Source organism: Capsella rubella, unplaced genomic scaffold (assembly GCF_000375325.1).
Source record: "Capsella rubella cultivar Monte Gargano unplaced genomic scaffold, Caprub1_0 scaffold_3, whole genome shotgun sequence".
In the NCBI taxonomy this organism is placed as follows: domain Eukaryota; kingdom Viridiplantae; phylum Streptophyta; class Magnoliopsida; order Brassicales; family Brassicaceae; genus Capsella; species Capsella rubella.
This window is the reverse complement of record NW_006238921.1, coordinates 13,220,708-13,241,751: the sequence shown is the minus strand read 5'-3', so window position 1 is coordinate 13,241,751 and position 21,044 is coordinate 13,220,708. Positions and strand designations below refer to the sequence as shown.

The 21,044-nt window shown below is 36.5% G+C and overlaps 6 protein-coding genes across 6 annotated transcripts; all 6 read right to left on the bottom strand.

Annotated features, from left to right (window-relative positions):
* Positions 1-1,602: 1,602 nt before the first annotated feature.
* LOC17893885 (phosphoglycerate mutase-like protein) lies at positions 1,603-3,524 on the bottom strand. The gene is made up of 9 exons (XM_006298256.2): positions 3,370-3,524; positions 3,165-3,272; positions 2,941-3,020; positions 2,669-2,831; positions 2,515-2,589; positions 2,338-2,426; positions 2,144-2,263; positions 1,992-2,036; positions 1,603-1,898 (listed from the first exon to the last, which is right to left on the bottom strand). Exons 1-9 carry the CDS (start codon positions 3,424-3,426, stop codon positions 1,820-1,822), a joined length of 816 nt encoding a protein of 271 aa, XP_006298318.1. The 5' UTR covers positions 3,427-3,524; the 3' UTR covers positions 1,603-1,819.
* Positions 3,525-4,129: 605 nt separating this feature from the next.
* LOC17890556 (mitochondrial phosphate carrier protein 1, mitochondrial) lies at positions 4,130-6,268 on the bottom strand. Its single transcript, XM_006298130.2, has 6 exons — positions 5,953-6,268; positions 5,381-5,730; positions 5,255-5,298; positions 4,802-5,016; positions 4,566-4,690; positions 4,130-4,468 (listed from the first exon to the last, which is right to left on the bottom strand). The coding sequence occupies exons 1-6, from the start codon at positions 6,091-6,093 to the stop codon at positions 4,414-4,416; spliced, it is 930 nt and encodes a 309-aa protein (XP_006298192.1). The 5' UTR covers positions 6,094-6,268; the 3' UTR covers positions 4,130-4,413.
* Positions 6,269-6,807: 539 nt separating this feature from the next.
* LOC17890850 (homoserine kinase) lies at positions 6,808-8,213 on the bottom strand. Its single transcript, XM_006297876.2, has one exon. The coding sequence runs from the start codon at positions 8,084-8,086 to the stop codon at positions 6,974-6,976; it is 1,113 nt and encodes a 370-aa protein (XP_006297938.1). The 5' UTR covers positions 8,087-8,213; the 3' UTR covers positions 6,808-6,973.
* A 213-nt stretch (positions 8,214-8,426) lies between these two features.
* Positions 8,427-11,894, bottom strand: LOC17891059 (glutamate receptor 3.1). Its single transcript, XM_006296868.2, has 5 exons — positions 11,424-11,894; positions 9,696-11,322; positions 9,574-9,605; positions 9,096-9,490; positions 8,427-9,008 (listed from the first exon to the last, which is right to left on the bottom strand). The coding sequence occupies exons 1-5, from the start codon at positions 11,692-11,694 to the stop codon at positions 8,565-8,567; spliced, it is 2,769 nt and encodes a 922-aa protein (XP_006296930.1). The 5' UTR covers positions 11,695-11,894; the 3' UTR covers positions 8,427-8,564.
* Positions 11,895-13,028: 1,134 nt separating this feature from the next.
* On the bottom strand, positions 13,029-16,690 carry LOC17891409 (uncharacterized protein C1604.06c). Its single transcript, XM_006297238.2, has 15 exons — positions 16,246-16,690; positions 16,063-16,155; positions 15,893-15,966; positions 15,736-15,797; positions 15,589-15,640; positions 15,364-15,464; positions 15,203-15,264; positions 14,993-15,094; positions 14,847-14,905; positions 14,585-14,759; positions 14,328-14,498; positions 14,046-14,187; positions 13,649-13,706; positions 13,460-13,565; positions 13,029-13,337 (listed from the first exon to the last, which is right to left on the bottom strand). Exons 1-15 carry the CDS (start codon positions 16,612-16,614, stop codon positions 13,215-13,217), a joined length of 1,749 nt encoding a protein of 582 aa, XP_006297300.1. The 5' UTR covers positions 16,615-16,690; the 3' UTR covers positions 13,029-13,214.
* A 190-nt stretch (positions 16,691-16,880) lies between these two features.
* On the bottom strand, positions 16,881-18,112 carry LOC17891689. Its single transcript, XM_006298738.2, has 2 exons — positions 17,849-18,112; positions 16,881-17,302 (listed from the first exon to the last, which is right to left on the bottom strand). Exons 1-2 carry the CDS (start codon positions 18,056-18,058, stop codon positions 17,114-17,116), a joined length of 399 nt encoding a protein of 132 aa, XP_006298800.1. The 5' UTR covers positions 18,059-18,112; the 3' UTR covers positions 16,881-17,113.
* Positions 18,113-21,044: the final 2,932 nt, after the last annotated feature.

Here is a 21,044-nt window from a genome sequence, read left to right as displayed (position 1 = left end):
TTGTTTAGGATAAAGTTTTACTATATTTTTTTAAGAGAATGATGATTATAAGCCTAACGTTCTAGTATTTTAGCTTTTTCTCAAGAGTTAGGAGTTGGATGTGCTTTTTTTAGCTAAGTAATTAACAAACTAATTATTATTAGATGCTCATAGTTAAAGAGTTTTGACTTTGATTAACTGGTTTTCAAACAAAAATAGTTTGACTGTTCACATTGCTTCATCAAAGAATGTTCATTCTTTTTTTTTTTTTTTTTGTAGCATCTAAACTTTGGCATGTAAAATTCAGGTTTGTGTACGTTGAACCGATAATTATAACCTTTTAGCATTGGGAAATTTTGGTTATATAGTTATAAAGTAATTAGTAATGAATCTCTATTACATAATGTAAAATTTTCATCAATGATGAAGAAGAAAAATAAAATCAGTTTTTATTACAAGAACTATAAAAAGGGCGTGAGACATGTCGTTGTCGGTTTGTGATTAAGATCGCAGACTACATTTGTCTTCGCACGTGCTACAAATTTAGTTTTGTACTTTTCTTTTTTCTTTTTCTTTTTTCATTTTGACATCATAATTTTAGTTTTGTACTTCCACTTTGCATTTTCAATAAATAAATTTACAATCATCATTCTTTTTTTGTAAACACAGTTGTCTTTCAGAAAAAACACACAAAAAAAAAAAAAACATAATTATCTATATGTAAAATCTGAATATACAGTTAGAGTAGAAACTATGAAGAACATTAAGCTTTGATCTACTACTTCTGTTAGAAAATATTTTAAAATAATTCAGATTTTCTGAATAAAATTACTTAAACACCAATACACAAACCTAATAGTTAAATAAAAACTGAGTGTAGTAGTTTTTGGAACTTTCTCTTTGTGTTTACTGAAATGGTCGACCATAAGAAAAGTCATTATACAGCTGCTATATACAAAATTCAAAACACAAGAGACAAAATATATGAACATGTCACAAAAAACACAAACTGGTGGAGTAAATTTGTTTTCTCTAAAACAGTTGGTAAACATCAAATCCAATTACTTGGGAGCTTTTGAGCAATTCTAAAAAACATACAATAACATCTCAGTCTTCTCTTCTCAATCAACATGGTCCACAACATACATAACAACGAGTACCTACCTATGACTTTGCTTTTGCCTCAACCAGTACTTAAAGATCATTGTTTCAATACACTTACTTACAAGCCAGTTCCAGGAAATGAACAAATGCATTTGCCCGCGGAACGAATATGAATGCGCTCACAAGACTCGGTATCTACTACTTGATCTTCTTCTTTTTTATATCATTACAAATTATAAGTCTCTTTGGAGAGAAACCGGATTCGAACCCGATTCTAGTGAGAAGACAGCAGAGGTGGGAACCACTAACCCACTTGCTTATTCTCCTACTACTTGATCTTACATAATAATATGTTATAAGTTTCTAGTTTGATGATGATAGAGATGAATCTACTCATACAAGCTTCACACTCATAATTTAGTTGCATTTGCATCAACCATTTATTCCACTCAACCACTAGGACTATTGTTTTCACAATTGTATATATAATCATTGCTTGGATGAGAAATGAAGCAGAAAGATTAAAAGCTACCACCAAATTTTGGAGTAAGAACAATCATATAATCAGTAGAATTAATGTGGCAGCAGAGTCAACCTACATACCAATATTTCACTAATGTTCATCAATAACTGAAAAGGTCAAATTCTAGTCCAATGGAACAATCATTGTAATTTATTATTTTGAGAAGGAAATAACTATCTCAGAAACTTGTGCTCTCTCTTACTCTTGAGCTGTTTAGGCACTTGGATGATCAAGTCCTTGAGGAACCTTCCCAGGATAGTTTGTGGTCTCTACAGAATCAGTCCCCAGGTTCCTACACACAACAACAACAACATAATAAATAATCCAACACACAGTCAAATCTTATTACTCTTCTGTTACAACTTATTGCCATCTTTTTGCTTACCCTTGATCGACGATGACCACAGAGCGAAGCTCACAGTTTTTGAAACTGAACAGAGTTAAAGAGATTTTTGATTAGTAAACAGTTACTGCATTATTGAAGTTATACAAAATTTTGGTGCTTGTAGATATCAAGTTTGTGTTTTAAGCTCTTACTGTATAGACAGCTCTTTCTTGATGTCATCGGCACAGTCCTTCCCGAAAGAATTTAACATACCGTGCAAGAAGCCGCTGTGAGATACAACTGCGATCTCCTTCTCTTTCCGCGTCCATAGCCTTCACAAAGCAAGAGATTAAGCTATACTTTTGCTTACATATCTCCATGGGGAAATTAGTAACAAAAAACTCACCATTTGATGAACTCTACACCTCTGGCTGCAACTTCTTCAAGGCTCTCTCTTGGACTTGGCTTCCACAAAACATCCTTGTCGCTTTCAATCTAAAACCATAGAGAAAACTAGCATAAGAAACTTACCAAACATTTCCAAAGAAATAGATACTAAACCAAAATAAGATGTCTTTTTTACAATAGAGAAATCGATTGCGGGAAAGAGAGCCTTGTACTCTGTGACGCTTCTTCGCCTATCACAAGGATGATCACCCTGCATTCATAAAAAGAAATCTTTAACAATGTGAATCTTCACCCATCAATACTAACACCCTCCTTAACTACTTCTGTACCATAGTTTCCCTGCATAGCTCAACAGCAAGAAAAGGTGGGCTATTTAAGCTTGAAATCGCAGGGTGATCGCTGCTCCCAGCGTTGGCCACCATAAGCGGTGTTGCATCAGCTCCATTAGTATCTTCTTCACCTCCAAAAGCACCAACAGCAGTTTGTATAGTTCTACATTTAAAAACAATCATAAAAACTGAGTTTTTATAGCTAACTATTTCATTTTACTGAGTAACCAAAAAAAAGCACAAAGTGGTGACATTGTGAAACTTTCTTTTACCTAAGCAAAGGTGAAACAATAACAAGTTCAACCTTGTTTAAGAGCTGAGTTTCTCTAACATGGCTCCTTAGATTATCAACCTGTGCCATAGAGAGATGATGATGTTAATGGACGACAACATCGTTACAAGATCAGTAAGATCCATACCAGAACAGAACAGAACAGAACAGAACAGAACAGAACAGAACAGAACAGAACAGAACAGAGATCATAGATATACATACCTGTTGCCAACCAAGAGGGGTGAGATGAGCATCAAAGTAATCTTCAGAAGAGTAAGCACTGTGATCTTTTTCACCAGCCACGTTATGAATCCCTTGAGCATGTCTCACCTACCAGAAAAATACAAAACCCGTATGAGAAACATGTGAGAAAGAGAGAGAGAACAAGAACCACACATTTATCTCTGGTTTGTACGAACGAACGAACCAGGTGAATGGTTTTGCAACGCTGAAGAGGGTAAAGACCAATGTTTCCGTGGTTCATGACTACAACAATATCTTCTTCAAATCAAGATCAGAAAGGTGTGAAATCTCAAAATGTTTTTTTGGGAAGTGTCGTTGAGATAGAGGAGAGATCCTAAACCGCCGCATGTGCCACACTCTCTCTAATCTAATATTATATTTTAACTATTTTGTAAAAAACAAGAAAAGAAACGTGTGTGACTGAGAAAGGGCCATTGTTAACCTAACCAGCCCAATATGTATTGATGATGGCCGACGTATTTCACTTTTTTGTTCCACGCGGTATCATTATAGTATATTCTTTTTGTTTGTTTGTTTGTTTTGCCCCATACCAATTACAAAACACAAAGAATCTGTGAACTGTTAATTAGCAAAACTGGCGAATCTCAAGACTCAAGAGAGTTGATGTAAGTCATTAGAACAGGAACTGTTGAATGATAATGTTAGGTATAGGATGCAATGAACCTGCTCTGTAGAAATGGAAGGTGAATGGGTTTTCACTGTTTTATTTTTAGGAAAGTTATGTGAATGTGAATAAAGTTACAGTGGAGAGATTCTTTCCTTCATGGTGTTCTTAGTCATGATTAGCTTCCATATAGAAGAAAATATGAAGAAGTCACAAAAAGTTTTTAGCTAAAAGCCTAAAACCAACCACTTGGGAGCTGTATTGAGCAATCATGAAACAGCAACATCTCAGTATTCTCTTCTCAGGCAAAAGTGGTCCATAACAAAGATAAAACCAGACACTTTCCTTTTTTACCTCATTGAGTTAAAAGATTATTGTTTTCTGTTTACAAGAAATATCACTCATTAGCACCTTACTTACAATCCAATCTCAGGCAGGAGTTGGACAAACAAATGCATTTTTTTCCATGAGACTAAAATATCAAATGCTCATTCCAACCGCTATACAACGCTTGGATATCTACTTGCAAGAGAATCTTACATGATAGTGTGTTTTGAGTTCCTCGTTCTGGTTTTGATATAGGTAGATCTACTCTTCTAAGCTTCACAGTGATAATTTAGTTGCTTCCAATGGTTTCCTCACTCCTCCACTTGTAGGGCTATATTTTTCACAATTGTATCAAAGCTGGTTAGATGAGGATTGAAGTGGAGATATTAGAGCTTCTGATATGGAAACTGGGAGAGGTGTCTACTTACAATCCACTTAAGACTTTGATGGCGTCATAAAAGAACCATTGCAAGGTAATGACAGGTCCAACAATTGTGATCCGAACAGGGAGACTTCTCGTGAAAAGACCAACAAACCCAATATTCCTCACAGCCTGAAGATTAAGCAAATAAAGAACATCAAACAGGAACATTTTATTATCCTACGGAATAGTGAATGGATCTCAAAAAATAATTTGCAGATGATAGTTTAGACTTAAGAGTACCTGCAGTACACTTTTGGCTTTGTTGTTGTAGAGAGACGAGACAACCACATCTGCGGGGTTAGAGATGATTGTACCTACAGCTCCAGCAGTATAGCCAGCAAGACATGTGACACCGAGCTGTTGAGCTTTAGAGCAATCTTGCTTCCTTTTGTGGATAACCTTTTGATATATAAACTCAACTGACTGCTCAAACGTTGAGAACATCACCATTGCAACTGAAACGACACATAAAACATCAAAATCAACAAAATATGGTTTTGGTAGAGAACACAACCAATCCTACGAAAAGGCTAATATGTAGATACAAACATTTCAGTATACTTGATGCTAATGCCTAAATCTGAACGATTTGATTACATAACTGAGAGTTTGCAAAATCATAATATATAGATTAAGATCAAACTGATGCAGAGAAAATGATGATGTTCAGTGAAAATGGAGCAGTAGTATTACATGGAAGATTACGACACCAGAGCGGAAAAAGTCCCCTGTGGAAGCTGCATATGAAGAGATAAAGACTCAAAACAAAATGTTAAGTGAGACAGCCAAGCAGAATGATTCTGAGAAAAAAGGGCATACCCGGCAAGACCTTCACTTCTATATACTCTTGGAAATCCATCAAGCAAACCTTTTGCGAACAGAGGCTGCGTCTGAACTCTAACTTTGATTGCTTCAAAAGGACACAAAGCCATATCGGCAAATACCTGAGCAGAAGCGCTGCTGAGAAAATATATTGAAGTTCTGTTATGATTAGGTAACACATTGCTGTAGAGTGTCTTGAAGTACTCATATAGTCCGAATCTGCATCCACCTTGAACACCATAGCCTAATAGCTTCCCTGACCAACCTCTCCAAAGATAAGAATATCCATGCTCTCTTAATAAAGTGGAGAAACCAGAAGGAATGCTATTGTACTTCACAGGATTCACCTACAAGAGAGAGAGTGATCGATCCTCAATTCCTCATTTGACTGAGACAATCATAAAGATCCAATTTAAGCACAGAGAAGAGCCAAAAAGATCCTAAATTTAGCAGTTCTATCCATCATCATACATCCTAACAAAGACAAGTAAGTTAAAGAAACAAACAAGAATAAAGATTTGAAGCATATAACAAAGATGAAATCAAGAAACAGAGGAAAGAAACAAAACCTGCATATTGACTTTGAGGACATCAAGAGGAGTTATAGCCAAATGGATAGTTCCGGCACTAAGCATTCCTCCCATGGTGCAAACAGTATAAAACCAAGGAGACGACAGATCATCATCTAGTTTGGTTTTGACTCTTGTCATCTTCTAACAAAACCGTTTCAAATCCCGATAAACCCTAATCCGTCAGAAAACAAAAGTTGTTCTTTGGCGTTTTCTCTGGTAAAGCCCCAAAACCCAGAGAAGGAAGAAACACGTCAGGGGAAAGCTATGATGGAAGAGAGGCAAAGAGTGTGTACGTGGAAGAAAGGGTTCTCATTTTCTGATGGAGATCGCTCGTCCACGTCTCACGGACAAAGACAAGGCTCAGAACTAAACACAAGGCTCTCTCTTTTTACTTTTTCCCCTAATAAAGTTCCAAGATTTCTGGAAGAACGCGTTGGCGGAAAAATCGAATATTTTTGGTGAAAAGTCACAAGAAAATGGTAAATTTCAATTTAGGTTTCATGCCGGCGGATTACCGTTACCGGAATATATATATATGAGTCTTCTTCTTTCGAATTGGGCTTTCATGGGCCTTCTAGTTTTGGTTCTTTACATCTTCATTAGCGTCTTAAATCTTAATGATTGGATTTTAGACATCTTTGGTTTGCCTGAAGTCAATAGGATTTGGTTTATCTTGCTTAACCGAAGCTTGTCTGTTTCCTTCTCTTTCGTGGCTGGTAATTTATGTCTAAGGTAGGTTTGCTCCACACTGATCAGTGGATGGGTAACAAAACCTAATATGAGTGGATGGGTAACATTTGCTAGTTTTGTTACCATTCTGATTGTGTTGAAACTTAGAGAGTGATACATCAGTGAAACCAAATTTTGCTGAGTGTTACTCTCAAACTCAAAATCCAAGAAACCAAAGACAGACTAAACAAAACTCAAATTACATTGTTCTCTATTTGTGTAGAAACAAGCAACTTTTATTATCATCTAGAAATTACAGTACAGAGAAAGATTTGTTCCAATCAGAAAATCACCTGGAAATGCTGTTGACAAGCCTAGCACCAATCTTATCAAGCTTCTTCACAGATGCAACAGATTTCAAATGTCCAACTTTCCAAAACGCTTCCACCATCTTCTCTCCTATCACTTGACCCATCTCCTCTGAATCAATCACCGCAACCGCTGTTGGTCCAGCTCCGCTAATCGTACATCCATAAGCTCCAGCTTCCAAAGCAGCCTTCTTCACAGCTTCCATTCCAGGAATCAAGGGCGCTCTCGTCGGCTCGACAATCTTATCAGACGACAATGCCTTCCCAAGCATCACTGCATCTCCTTCTAGCACGGCAGCGACTAAAGCAGCCGCTTGGCTACTGTTCCAAACATGGTGAACCATTGGAATCTCTGTAGGCAATGCAGCTCTCATTTTCTTGGTTGGAGCTTCAAATTCAGGGCTCACTAGAACAAAGAAGAGATCTTTATCTGATGGGAACCTCAATGGTTTCAAATCAAGAGGTTCGTAGTTTCGAATCAAAACGAATCCACCCATGATCGCTGGTGCGATGTTATCAGCGTGATAACCGGAAACTTTAGCTTCCGATTCTAAACCGGCTAAAACCAATTCCTCACTTCCTAATTTCCGGCCAAAGATCTCATTAACCGCCACAGCTGCTGCGGCGGCGCTAGCTGCACTAGAACCTAAACCGCTACCTAAAGGTAAGCCTTTGTGCAAATCTAATGACAAACCAACCGATCTAATCCCTAACATCTTCATCGTAGCAATGGCAGCGATTCCAGCACAGTTCCGGAGAGGATTAGTGCTGAGCTTTGTTGTGGTTCCGGTGATCTCCGAGATTGAGATCTCACCGGCTCGTACCGAAGGATCTACACGGAGAGTCACGTGGTCACCAAGACCATCGACGGCGCATCCTAAGAAATCAAACCCTGGTCCCAAATTAGCGACGGTGGCTGGCGCAAAAGTCTTGACGGAGACGAAAACTGGCTCCGGCTCAACGGCGACGAGTGTTTGTACGGAAGCTTTGCATCGAAAGACGGAGACTTTCGCGAACAACGGCGGCGATGGATTGAATTTAGGTTGGAAATAAGAAATGGGTTTAGAAGGAGACTGGAAACAGAGACTCGCCATTAGAGAACACTAATGAGATCACCAAAGCAAGAATGAACAAAGACGAAAACTTTAAACAAATATATATGACAGAGAGAGAGAGAGAGATGAACAAACGTGACCACCTAACCTAATACTTTCTCCATTAAAGCTGATTACTTTTTTAAGTGGAGTGAGTGAGAGATCAGATTCAGATTGGCTCCTGAGTTCTGACCATTGAAATTAACGGTTTAGTTACAAACCGAACTGAACCGGACTGGGAAGCTTGTTCACTTCAGTTTGGCTCTTGCAAGCACTTTTGAGGTTCATGTTTATGCTTCAGTGTAGATGATTGCAAATATGTATATATAACTTATCCATGTCTTCATATAAACAAAATCTCATTTTGGTTGCAAATGAGGTGTGTGTTAAAATGTACAGATTAACAAAACCATAAGTACAGTCTTCTGTTTCTTCATATTGATCTTCTAGATGTGCACCATAAGATACTATTCGTTCTTCATATAGATCTTCTAGATAAGCTCCTTGAGATACTACTTGCATTCATTGAAAGGTCGTTGTTTCTTTTGCGCTTGACCCTTCGCTTTGTTTCTTCTTCCTTTTCATCAACAAATGCTAGAAAAGTCTGCAGTTTTGTTAAAGGTGAACTTTTGGGTGAAGGTATAGCTTCTTCTTCTTCAGGTGTCTGTTTGCAGAAGTTGCGGATTATCTTAAAGAAGTGGATAAAGAGAGCGACGAGACAGGCGATCCCAACTACAAGGAACATGCCCCAGAAGCTATGCACGTTGAGCTGTTCTGAGTCCCCTGACTGAGACCCGTGCGGGCTGCTGCAGTTGGATTTGGAAAGCCATCGGTCATGGATCTTCTGAAGCTCGCCAGTTTCCGATAGCCCAAGAATCGCGGTTGACATGTCAACTGCTAAAGGAGAGTCTCTTGGAAATGCCTATTTTTAACAGAAAATGCAAAAATGTGATCAGAATTATGTTTGAACATGCTGGTAAAGAGAGAAGAGATTCAGAAGATGACTCACAAATCCCCAACCGCATCTAGTGAATTCTTGACCTCTGATGGCAAATTTACAGTAATCTGAGAGAAAGAGATCAATATAAGGACGTTCATCAACAATTGCAGCAACAGTGCCATTTTGAAGCGCATTAGCATATTCTTCAGGAGAGGTAAGAGCCACAAGCCTGGATCTTGCAATGTTAAGCTCCTCGGTCATGTAGTTCTCAGCAAAAGAACCAACCTGGAAGCCAATACGACCAGTGCTACTGATGAGTGTATCTACTCCTTTTATAGGTGAATTAAGCTGTTGAACTGTAAGTATTGATGTGAGACTCGCTGTGTAGCTAGATGTAATGATCAGAACCACAAAAAGCCATATCAGAAGCACCATACGACCAAGCGTGCTCACAGTAGTCTCTCCTACGAGTTTGATTTCATAAAGATGTTAAGAACTTCACACAGGAAAATTGCAGTAATTAGCTTGAGGGGGTTTCGACACTTACTGTGGGAGAAAAACATTGTCGAAAAGGTGAACCTGCATGGTAATAAAAGAGTAAAGCTTGCATTAGAGCTATAGTAATCATCCTTTTTATACAGAAAAATTAGATAACTCTTGTATACTAACCAGAGAATGGTAATAATCTGTCTCCTCGGCGTACCACGAAACTCATCATTAATACGATGTTCAAGAATCCAAATTGCAGCTCCCACAATAACGAAAAAAGATGCTGTTACTGCCCACATAGGAAGAGTAAACGGGCGTAAGAAGGCCCAAGGATTTTCGTTAAGTCTTGTGACAGGAGCAACAACAACAAGGCCTGACTCAATGTATGGCTGGGTGAAATCCACAATCTTGGTTCGTTTGGTGACAATAGCTATGTCACCTACAACAGCATCGAAGTCAACCCCAGTGGTGACCTTATTAACTAGCTCATTGTAGTTTGGACTCGTTAGACCATCTCCGAAAAAGATAAACTCATGAGGAACCGGATAAGAAAGCAGTTTCACCGCAGCTTCAAATACATCAATGCAATATCCTTGTACTTCGTTGCTACTTCCATTGACCCTTGAGACAAAGTCCTTGAAGCTTCCTCTATCAGGAACACCGATTCTCAACCGCCTTCCATTGTTACGAAAAACCCATCCACGAGGTGTAATTGAAGTCCCACCAGGCCAAGTTACAGAGTTCAGATGTTGGTTTGAGCTAGAACGGTTAGGAGGTTTGGTGTAAAATGATTCAGGCGGTACAATAGAAAGACCAGAATAGTTAGACCAGTAACCTATTTGATGAACCCTGTCATCAACCAAATTGATAATATCATATGAAGGGTGCAACATTGATCTGTCTAGATGAAATTGAACCGGACCAGTTAGACCAGACATCTTTGTATGCACAATATAATCAAGAAGTTGTGATCCTTGATCAAATCTGCTTAATGCACTTAGATTCAAGGCCTCACCTTTCAAGCTGCCTAACTGTGCATGATTGGAGAAGGAAAGATTACCTCCAGCTTCCAGAAGTGCCTTAACGGCTCGAGCAATGATCCAGACAGTATCATAAGCATACAGACCATAGACATTCAACCCAATAGTCTTGTTATTACTCAACTTGTTCTTCCACCGTGCTGCAAAGTCCCTTTTCTTTCTCGAATCTGGCGTGTGAAGACGCAGTGTTAGAACTCCATTGAACAATTTCTTATCCAAAGGAAAATTTGAATCTAGCAGAGAAGACAACCAAGTTGTAGCTATCCAAACATAGCCTTTCTCCATCATCCCTAATCTCTGTGCTTCCTTAAAGATCATCGTGCCTGTATTTGGGAAAGTGTTCACAACAATTACTCGAGATTCCATTCCCCGGATCTTAATCAACTCCTCTATAATCTCAACTGGACTAGAAATCACAACATCCAGGGGAAGTATTGCCTTGTAAGAAATCCTGCAACGCCTCTCTTCAAGCTCATCGCCTAAAGCTGTAACGCCATTTCTGCTGTTATCATCATCATTATATAACGCCACCACATCCGACCAGCCATAGTATGTGATCATCTCTGCAACGGCGCGCATCAGAAACAGATCACTAGGTGCTGTTTGGACAAAGTATGGAAATTGGAGTGGAGAAAGTGTAGGGTCAAGCGCCGTAAATGACAACATTGGAACAGTAAGCTCATTGGCAAGATGAGACAACACATGAGCCATTATTGATGTCTGCGGACCAATTATAGCCACTGCATCAGTCTCCATGAATTGCAATGCTGCAACAACAAATGACAAGTGAAGTAAGTTCTTTTATCCAAACGCAATCAAGAAAATGGATGCAATGAAACAAAGATAGGATTTTTAAGTCTTCTTGAACCTCCCATGATGCTGAGGAATCCACTACGTTTAGCATCATTGATCATAATCCGCAATTTCGATCCACCTAGGAAGCTAGGATCAGAATTTACATCTTCCTCAGCAGCTTTGAAAGCGATACTCGCAGTTTCACCGTACATGGTGTTTATACCAAATATAGCACCAACTTTAATAACAGGGGGCCTAGAACTAGAAGCTCCTTCAGAAAGTAACAACCCATCACCAAGAAAAATGATGAAGCTCAACAAAACCCAATTCATTGAGCTTAACATTGAACAATAAAAATGCGACCTTTGAGTTAAAACCCAAACCAGATTTCAAAAGCAGAGAGAAGCAAAAGCAAGTAGCTTTCAGTTTTTGACCAGTGTCACGGGAAATTTAAAACCTTTTACCACAAAAAGGAGGTGGAGATGAATTCGAAGCAGAGATTATACCAAACCTCAAAAACAAATCAACCTTAAAGAAGTAGGAAAAGCTTAGATTAATGAACTGAAAAGGGAAGACATGAGGAACAAGCAAGAGAAAGGGGGAAGGGAATATAAAATCGTGGGTATGTTTGAAGATTTGAGAAAGGTACAAACTTTACTTTTGATTGGTTTTTGAAACAGTGTCCATGGAGGAGACGACTACTCAGCTTCAGGAGATAACAGAGGGAAAAGCTTTTGATGAAGGAAAGCAAAACGTGGGAAATGACATGGACAACAACAACAGTAGTGGTAAGTGGTCACTGAAACAAAGATCTCCATTACAAGAAATTTTGTCAAACCACTGAAACTAAACCATTTTCTTTCCAAACCCCAAAAGACAAAAAACAATGAAGAATTTAAATTTTAAATTTAAATTAGTCTTTTTTAGAGGGGAAAATAAACTAAAATTAGGTAAGATAATGTAGTTTAAAGTTGCTAAAAAGTGTTTTGTTGGAGTATATGAAAACAGATTCAGGTTTCTTGAAATTTGTGAATACTGAATACCACCATTTTATAAAAATAAAATAAAAACAATTTGTGAGTTTTGTATGTAACACATAAACCACATTTTTTTTCTTCATTTTCACATATTCATATCATACCGACAAACACATCTTTATCTCTCGTTTCTCTTTTAAATCATGGTGGTTGCATAGGTTTTACTTAGAAATATTATGTACACCACTTTTGAGTGTTAAGCTTTGATGAAAGTGAGCTTGTTAAAGTTTCAACAAATTTATAAAATGGGCACAACTAATAATAGAAAAGGATATAATTTTAAAGTGGTGGTGGTGTGTGCCTAGTGTAGTAGTGTTGATTTGCACAACCAATTACAATATTGTGCACGATGAAAAGATTGTAATGATGAACGAAAGGAAACTGAGAAGACTAATATATGGAATGAGGAGAAAACAAAGTGTAATGGCCAAGAAAGATCATATTCCAATTGGAATATATATATGATGGGGATTTGTGTTTGAATCTCTACCAAAATTGGACCATACACTAATGAAAATCTTATTAAAGTACCAAAGATCCTCTTTAATTCCCATTTGCCTAATGACCGAACAAAATATCCTCATTGTAGTGTTTTGCACACGGTGCCTTCGAAACTCATATTCATGGGCTGTAAATTTCTATTTTTTTTTTTTATCAAAAACAGTCTGAAAAATAAAAATACGGCCAGGGTTGATACACTTAACGTTACATTTCAGTATCAAAGCTGATTTCTGATCGATCAAAACTACAAAATTTGTCAACACAAGCATTCGAATAACCCGCACTTTAGTTTCATGGGTTGGCTACTCTTTCAAAATCTCTCAAAATCAGCATTTTACTTCCTCTTTCGGAATGGCGAATGTCCACCCCGGAAAATCTGAATCCTCAAACAGAGATGTTGGAATCGCTTTGTAAAAAGCTACAGGAACTTGTTTTACTCTTCTACGAATCTGCAAATGTTAATATCTCCACGGTTAGTTTCATCTAATGGTACCGGATTTGCGACTATAAATGGGAAACCAAAATCGAGTAACAAAAGAGTTGATATCATTATGAACCAGAGCTACATTACCTCGTCCCCAAATATGGTGGCATATGAGCCAGAGCTATAATCTTCAATTTTCATTTCAGCTGTTTTCGCTCTCTTGGTTAGATCAGTTTCTAGAGATGAGATAAACCTAGAAAATTGAAATATAGGAATCAAGGAAATGACCAAATGTAAAAATATTTTCTGATATAATCATTTGGTGAGCATATATACCTTGAAACGGGTGGGCAGTAATGATGGCGCAAAGTGTCGATCTCCCAAAGAGAACTTTCTGTAACAAGTTTGGTGGTTTCCAGTAAAACAAATATCATCAGTTCTCTTACAATTTGTCTTAACAAGATAACAACTTACAGAAAGCAAAACAACACATTGTTCTCGAAATTTCAAAATGGTAAAAACTATACTTTGTCACATTATCTATGAATCTAGAGAACCCGGGAATTCTCATAAAACTAATACATGCTACAAAGCCGCTAAAGTACAAGTCAGGAAATCTGAAAGCACACACATCATCGTTTTTTGCTTGATGAATCATAGGGGTCTAAGTAATTTTGTGCTAGTGGTGTGGAAAGTAGAAAATAAAAATATAAGACTGGGAATAGAAACTTACTTAAGGCACCAGATTTCTTGGGATCACTCTCCTGGTTGTTAAAATAGTCAATACCAAGCTTTCGCTTTTTGGTCTTTGGTTGGCTGTCGTTGTTGTGTTCATCAGCCTCTGCGTTGGATTCATTGGCGGTTTCAACAGTTTCCTGAACACGAGTGGCCCATTATAAGTCCATGCTTTTCATAAATTCTTTTGTTCAGTTGTGAGGGATATTATACAGAGGTCCATTTCCCATCTAAAACTATGTAATTTGCATTTTTAAGAACAAAGAAAGATAGTTCATACCTGCACAAGATGGTTAATTGTAGGATGTCTTCGTAAAAGGTTGAAGATCAAAGCTGTTATGACCAACGATCCCGCGGGAGGAATGGAAAGTGACAATCTGCTTAGTTTCTTTGTGAATGAAGCTGCCAGATATGCTGGAAGCATTGACGATTTCAGGCAAGCATCAAGAAGCTGCAGAAATCATTTCAGATATAGAGGGAAGAAAAATAGATTATCAAGTAATCTGTAAATCATCGGTTACAAAAATAAGGCAATACCTGAAGAAATTTTGCTCGGTGCTTTGCAACAAAGACAGAAGGCACCAGTAACGCATATAGTTTGTCATAAAAGTTCGGATACTCCAAACCATGTTGTGTCATGAGGATGAAGAGACTGCTAAGAGCCATCACACTGACAACTCCCCCAATGTCATATGATTTTGTTAAGAAATCGCTGTAAAGTATGGTGAAACATATGTAAGCGCTTATTCAAGGACAATGACATATAGAGAATGAAAGAAGCTTTGGTAAATATGCCCACCATAACATTGTAGGATTAGATAGATGGGGAATGACTGTCTGGTGAATACTAGCAAGAACCTGGTTGTTAGAAGATAACATATTGGTAAGTCTTCGTCCATGCCAGATTTTAGACAAATGGCTAGTTATGAAAGAAAATTGGCTTACCTCCTTGTAAACATCAAGAGGAAGAGGTAGTCTGAGAAATGAAATCCATGCTTTAGTGAACTTCAACTTCATCCTCTTGCTAATAGTCGTCGGAGAAAGGAGCTGGATTTTTTAAAAGGGCAAATTAAGAGGCAAAAAGTAAGCAATTACATGCCAAGAAGAAAAATTATTCACTGAACAGTGTAGATTTAGCAAACTTGCAAAACTCACAGCGCTGTCTCGTTCCTCAGATTTTTTCTTTTTGTCTTTCGGTTTCTCACTACTGCTTTCATCTGGAAATACCAATAACTCTTATTAGCAAATCTAAACACATATGGAGTCCTCTGCACCAAAGTAAAAAACATGTAGTCAAAAGCTCGATAAACAATCACCTGATCCACTCCACATCTCATGGTGAGACTTTTCAGCTTGTTTCTCAGGTGGTGGAATTTGAGATAAAACTTGATAGATCTTGCGAACAGAGAGTTCTAGGCTACAATCCACAATTTTTCCAGATCATCCACAACACAATAACAACAACAACAAAGAGCTTAAAGATAACATTTAAACAGACTGGAAGAAAGAGCAAGAAATGTAAGATATATACTGATACTAACCTTTCTTTTGGATCATTCTCAGCCTCACTATTCTCAGTCGCCATTGTATCACCTAAGAGTAAACACCAAAATAAAAACTTACATTATGCATCAAGATGATTAAAAAAAAAGGATCTCAAGAATGAAAAGGCACGGATAAAAACGCACCAGACAAGACTGATGCTTCCAATGTTTTCACAAACTTTTCCATACTGATGTAGGTAAAATAGCTGGCATAAATCGATATTGAGAGTCAAAATCTCAGATGAGCAGAGGATAGAACATGGAGTATATACATATATGAAGCAAAGGGTTATTAACATACCGGACATCAATGTATTTGAAGTACTTCGATGTAAGTATATCCAAGAATATCTCAACATCAACTGCAGAGTGAATCTACAGAGACCATAGTAGAAACATGGAGCACAGCAAAAACAGTAAATAAAGAAGAAGAGTATTTCAATACTAATTAAGCCTGAGACTAAAACTTACAATAGCATGAAGTAATCTCTGGTAGATTGAAGAATGAAACCTTCCAACGTTCAAAAGCTTTACAAACTCCATCAATGTTCCCAACACAATTCCCTAAATCAACCAATGCAACCAAAAACATTCAGATACCAAAACAAACAACGCTATGTAAAACCACAAATTAAGTAATGCAGAGAAGTTTACCTTTAGCTCATCTTCTGACTGTTGAGAGACAAGAACATCGAGTAGAAGCTTGACGAATTCGTCAAATTTTGATCTGAGCCAAGCTTTGAAAACAACTTCAGGGTCATCGTCTTCGGAACGAGGGAGTTTGGTTTTGGTTGAAGAAGGAGACGAAGGAAGCTGAGAGAGGAGAGGAGTGAAAAAGGATTGAAGTGAGAGGAGTGATTCCACGACGAACTGCGGCGGCGATTCAGGTGAGACGAAGGTGAGAAGGAGAGGAAGGTTATTGATGTGGGAACGAGAAGTGAGTAAGTCATTGCCTAGTGACTTGAGCTCTTTCAACGTGTATTTCTCTTTCTTCTTCTGCTTCTTCGAGAGGATTGACGCCATTGTTGAGCTTTTCTCTGGTACTGTGGCGCGGAGACAGAGCGGAAGAAGAAGAAGATGAATTTAGCAAGAGAGAGGAACAACACAAAAAAGAAAAAAACCTAACGATGTAATTGCAAACAAGACGGCGTCGTATTTACCACTCAGGAAACACTAAATTATGTTTACGCCCCAAATTTTGTAACATATCAAGATTTGACCCTTATATTTTCGTTTACTCAATTAGAACCACTAAAGTATGGTTACCTGTGACGATGCTCTATAACCTCTATTTTTCAACATACAAAGAAGGATCGAAATTTCAAAAGGATAGCTTCTGAACTTGTGGCATTACACAAATATAATACACGAACAGGAGTATGAGATTAAATCTAGCAACTAAATGTGAGAAAAGATTGATTCTATTTCCTCCTCCAAAACACTACAAAAGTTGGAACAAAAAGGCTCTCTTCGATCGGTGTCTCTCGATGTTTCCATCTTTGTCGTTTCTCCAACCAAAAATCTATTGCTGCTTCTCGGGTTGTTCCTCTTCTTCTTGGTCTGGGTTCTCTTCTTCCTCTTCTTTCTTCTCTTCCTCTTCTTCATCTTCTTCCGGAGGATCATAAGGCATCGGTGGTGGCAGTGGTGTCTTCATAGGGCTAAACTTGGGGAAAATGTCAGGTCTCCTCCCAGGTTTAGGTCTCTCCCACTCCTAACAGTAGATCACAACAATCCAATAAGGAGTATTACAACCCAGTGCCTTAATGACAACCAAAAGAACATGCTCTTTACATCGAACCTAAGTAGATTCTTGCATAGTCTATAAAGAAACAATGAACACTAATCCCCTCTTAATGCAAACAGAACACATGATGAGCAACCAAATCAAACCTAAGTAGATTCTTGAATAGTCTATAGAGAAACAATGAACACTAATCCCTTCCTAATACAAACAGAACACATAACGAGCTACCACCAAATCACACTTTTGGAGTCATAAAGAGAAAAGCTTTTCTCTAGACTTGAATCAATTGAACTAACTGTTAACACATTCAGGTAGATTCATAGACAGAGCATAACCAATTGCTTTCAATTCTTGATGTAACTTTCTAACACCAATCAAGGAAAGCCATGACAGAACAAGAAACATCGAAAATGGAGAACAAATCACAGACTCTGGCACAACAACTTGACTAATAGCTACTTTAAACCAAACCCTTATCCTCAATCAGACCCGACTCGGCTCAGGTGAACTTACAATTGGGAAATCGAGAGGATTGCGACGAGTGAGCTTTTCTTCCTCAGGAGCCATAGCCACAACTTGAAGCTGATTCCGATTGCGACGCGAAGAGCGGTGAACGGAAGAGAACCCAAAGACACGCGAGCGCGAGTCGGAGGAAATCCTCGTCTTTCCTAAAACATCGATCGATGGAGAAGGAAGCAACCTCGCTGAGCAAAGCGACGCCATGGACGGAGCTAAAATCGCTTATCCACCAACCAAGAATTATCGGGACAGCTTCTAAAAGAGTTTTATGGCTGCGTCTGCGTTTCGATAGTGGGCTTTTATTGGATTGGTCCATAAATAAATATTAAAGCTTAGACCAAATAAGCCCAAATAAATCCAAACTATGTATTTGTCAAATATTTTTCCATAACTAAAAAAATGAACATATCTTGCATACTATATAATAAACTTAAACCAACGAAAAAGTTGAATTCAAAATTAGAAACATGTGTTCATTGCCGAATTTACATAAACCTGTTTTAAAAAAAACTGTTGGTTAATTATGATTGAACTACATGTAATTAGTAAAAAAATATTCACAATAACGTTGTTAATCTATGTAAATACGAAAAAATAGTTATATACCATTATATACAAATTTTACCAACTCGCAGATTTTTATGATCATATACAAATTTCACCAACTCACAAAAAGGCAGCAAATATGGTAGTATTATATGAATTAAATTGAATCATACGTGCACCAAAAAAAATTGAGTCATTTAAGTTTAATATTTGATATATGAATTTTTATAGATCTGGAAATATTTTTTTTCAAAAACATACCATGATTATTTCTATTTCATTGAGTAAAATCAGTATTTTTGGAGCGTCTATTACTACAAATAAGCGCTCTGATTTGTAAATATTTTCGTTTTTAGCGTTCACTTTTTGGTACGTTTGATTTCTTTCCGATCTAGCTTCCTTGAATAAATAGTTTTACAAGTACTAACAAAATTATATTTATACCCTTTCTCTCATGTCATGCAATCATCTCAAAATTCATACCTCATATGCCATATGCTCATATCATAGATTCAAGGTACTTGGGAGAGAATGTGATTATTAAATAATTATTCTTCTATAAATGATCAAATTAAAATTATATAGACTACGTTTACAAAATGCTTTTCATTACAATTTTTTTTTTAAAAAAATTTAGCATATAGACTATGTTTTGCTTACTCGTTGAACAAATCTTACACATACTTATGAAAAAAAAAAAAAGTCAGATAAATTATGTTCATTTGATAACGACAAACACTATGACATTTTTTAAATTTATATCCTTATACAAAAAGTAATAATATAAATATGTGATCCGAATGATTTGTGTTGCTTATATATTCATAAAGCAAGCTGATAATATGATTTTTACCAACTCTATTAAATTTGGATAACTACATGGAGATATTGTGCAATGATAATCAATTTGCAACATACAACTTGAGAGGGTACATGGCTAATTGATAGTGGTGGCGTTGGTGGTGAAATCTTGTTTCATGTAATTAACTAATATACATAAATAAAATTGTGTCTAATGAATATTCATAAGTTCTCTCCGCTATAATTGGTGTGAATTAAATTAAAACTATATATTTTCTATTGAAATGTATTATATATGTCGAGTTGCATCAGCTTGATACTGGTTTATCTGCTTAATAGGAAAACAAATGAAATTTGGGCATAATCATAATCCTAATTTTTTTCTTAAAAACTAGGCTATTAGCCAGTAATAATAACGAATGTATATGACACTTAAGTTAGGAGGGAACTAGTAAAAACTTGAATTACGGCGTTGTGGTAAGCAAACATAACAAATTATCAAGTAGCTGTCCTATGCATTCTAACATCTTACATAGTTGGCAAAGGGAAACAATTCTAAAATCGTGTGCCAAGTTTTGATTTTATATGTATGTTTGCGTGAATATATATATATACTTACATATAATATGATTTGAATGTAGTAAAAGAACCATACATAATTATGGACCACCATTCAAAAAGGCTAAATTATTACCAACATATAATTTACGGCTCAAACTTAATGTTGGCACTTCTCACTTTATCTGAAGTCTTAAAAAAATGTATTTATCGAATTCCTAGAGCAGAATAACTATAGCACTAAGAAATCCAAGTTTTTTTTATTTCTTCTATTTCTTCAAACTATTATTATAACAAATTAACAAAATAAATTCAGATCTAAGTTTTGTTCGGATCAAAGTTTATCTTTTTTATAGTCTGCAAATTTCTGGAATACTGAAAATAATAGCGACATCCCATCTAAATATTTTTATGAAGCAGCGATAATTTCTTATATCTTCAACTTCAACCTTAATTTACTGAATCGCTAGATTATATGTTGGTAATATCTATTATTAGAACAAACCATAAATGAATACAACCCTAGTATATAGTTTTTAATTATGCTTAAATTAAGATAGGAAATTTCTATTACTAGAACAAACCATAAATGAATACAACCCTAGTATATAGTTTTTGACATACTTTTAAATTATGCTTAAATAAAGATAGGAAATTTCTATTACTAGAACAAAACATAAATGAATGATCCTTGTATTACTAAAACTTGTTTCTTAATTATTTATCTAGCTTTGGAAGATAAATAATTAACCATACATGTGATCTAGTTTTGGAAGAAAACAAAAGACTAAATTGATAATTATAAGAAAATAAGATAAAGAAAAAAGACATGCATCAAGATTTTTTTTTAAAAAAAGTCTCAAATAAAAATCTTAAGATATTTTTCTCAGTCCACAGATCACAATAAAATTTGACTTTAATTTCAATATAGTCAGTGACAAAAAGAGAAGCCAACATTTGCATTTAAGTAGTAAGATATTTTTAATTCGGAAAAGAGTAAAGAGGAGAAGATATTTTTCTTTACTCTTTTTGCTGCTACTATTCAAAGATAACACAAGATTTTACACATTGGAACAAATCAAATACATGTAATCAAACATTTGCATTACTATCCTTTTCAATACACTAGTAATATCGTAAACCAAGTTCGTGACTATTCAATATTCATACATAATAAGATTAAGAGACCACTTGTCTCTTGTAACAAACATATCCAGCTCTTTGATAACTGTTTTGTATAATGTGACGTTTTTCTCCATGAAATGAATACAACAAATTCTTATTT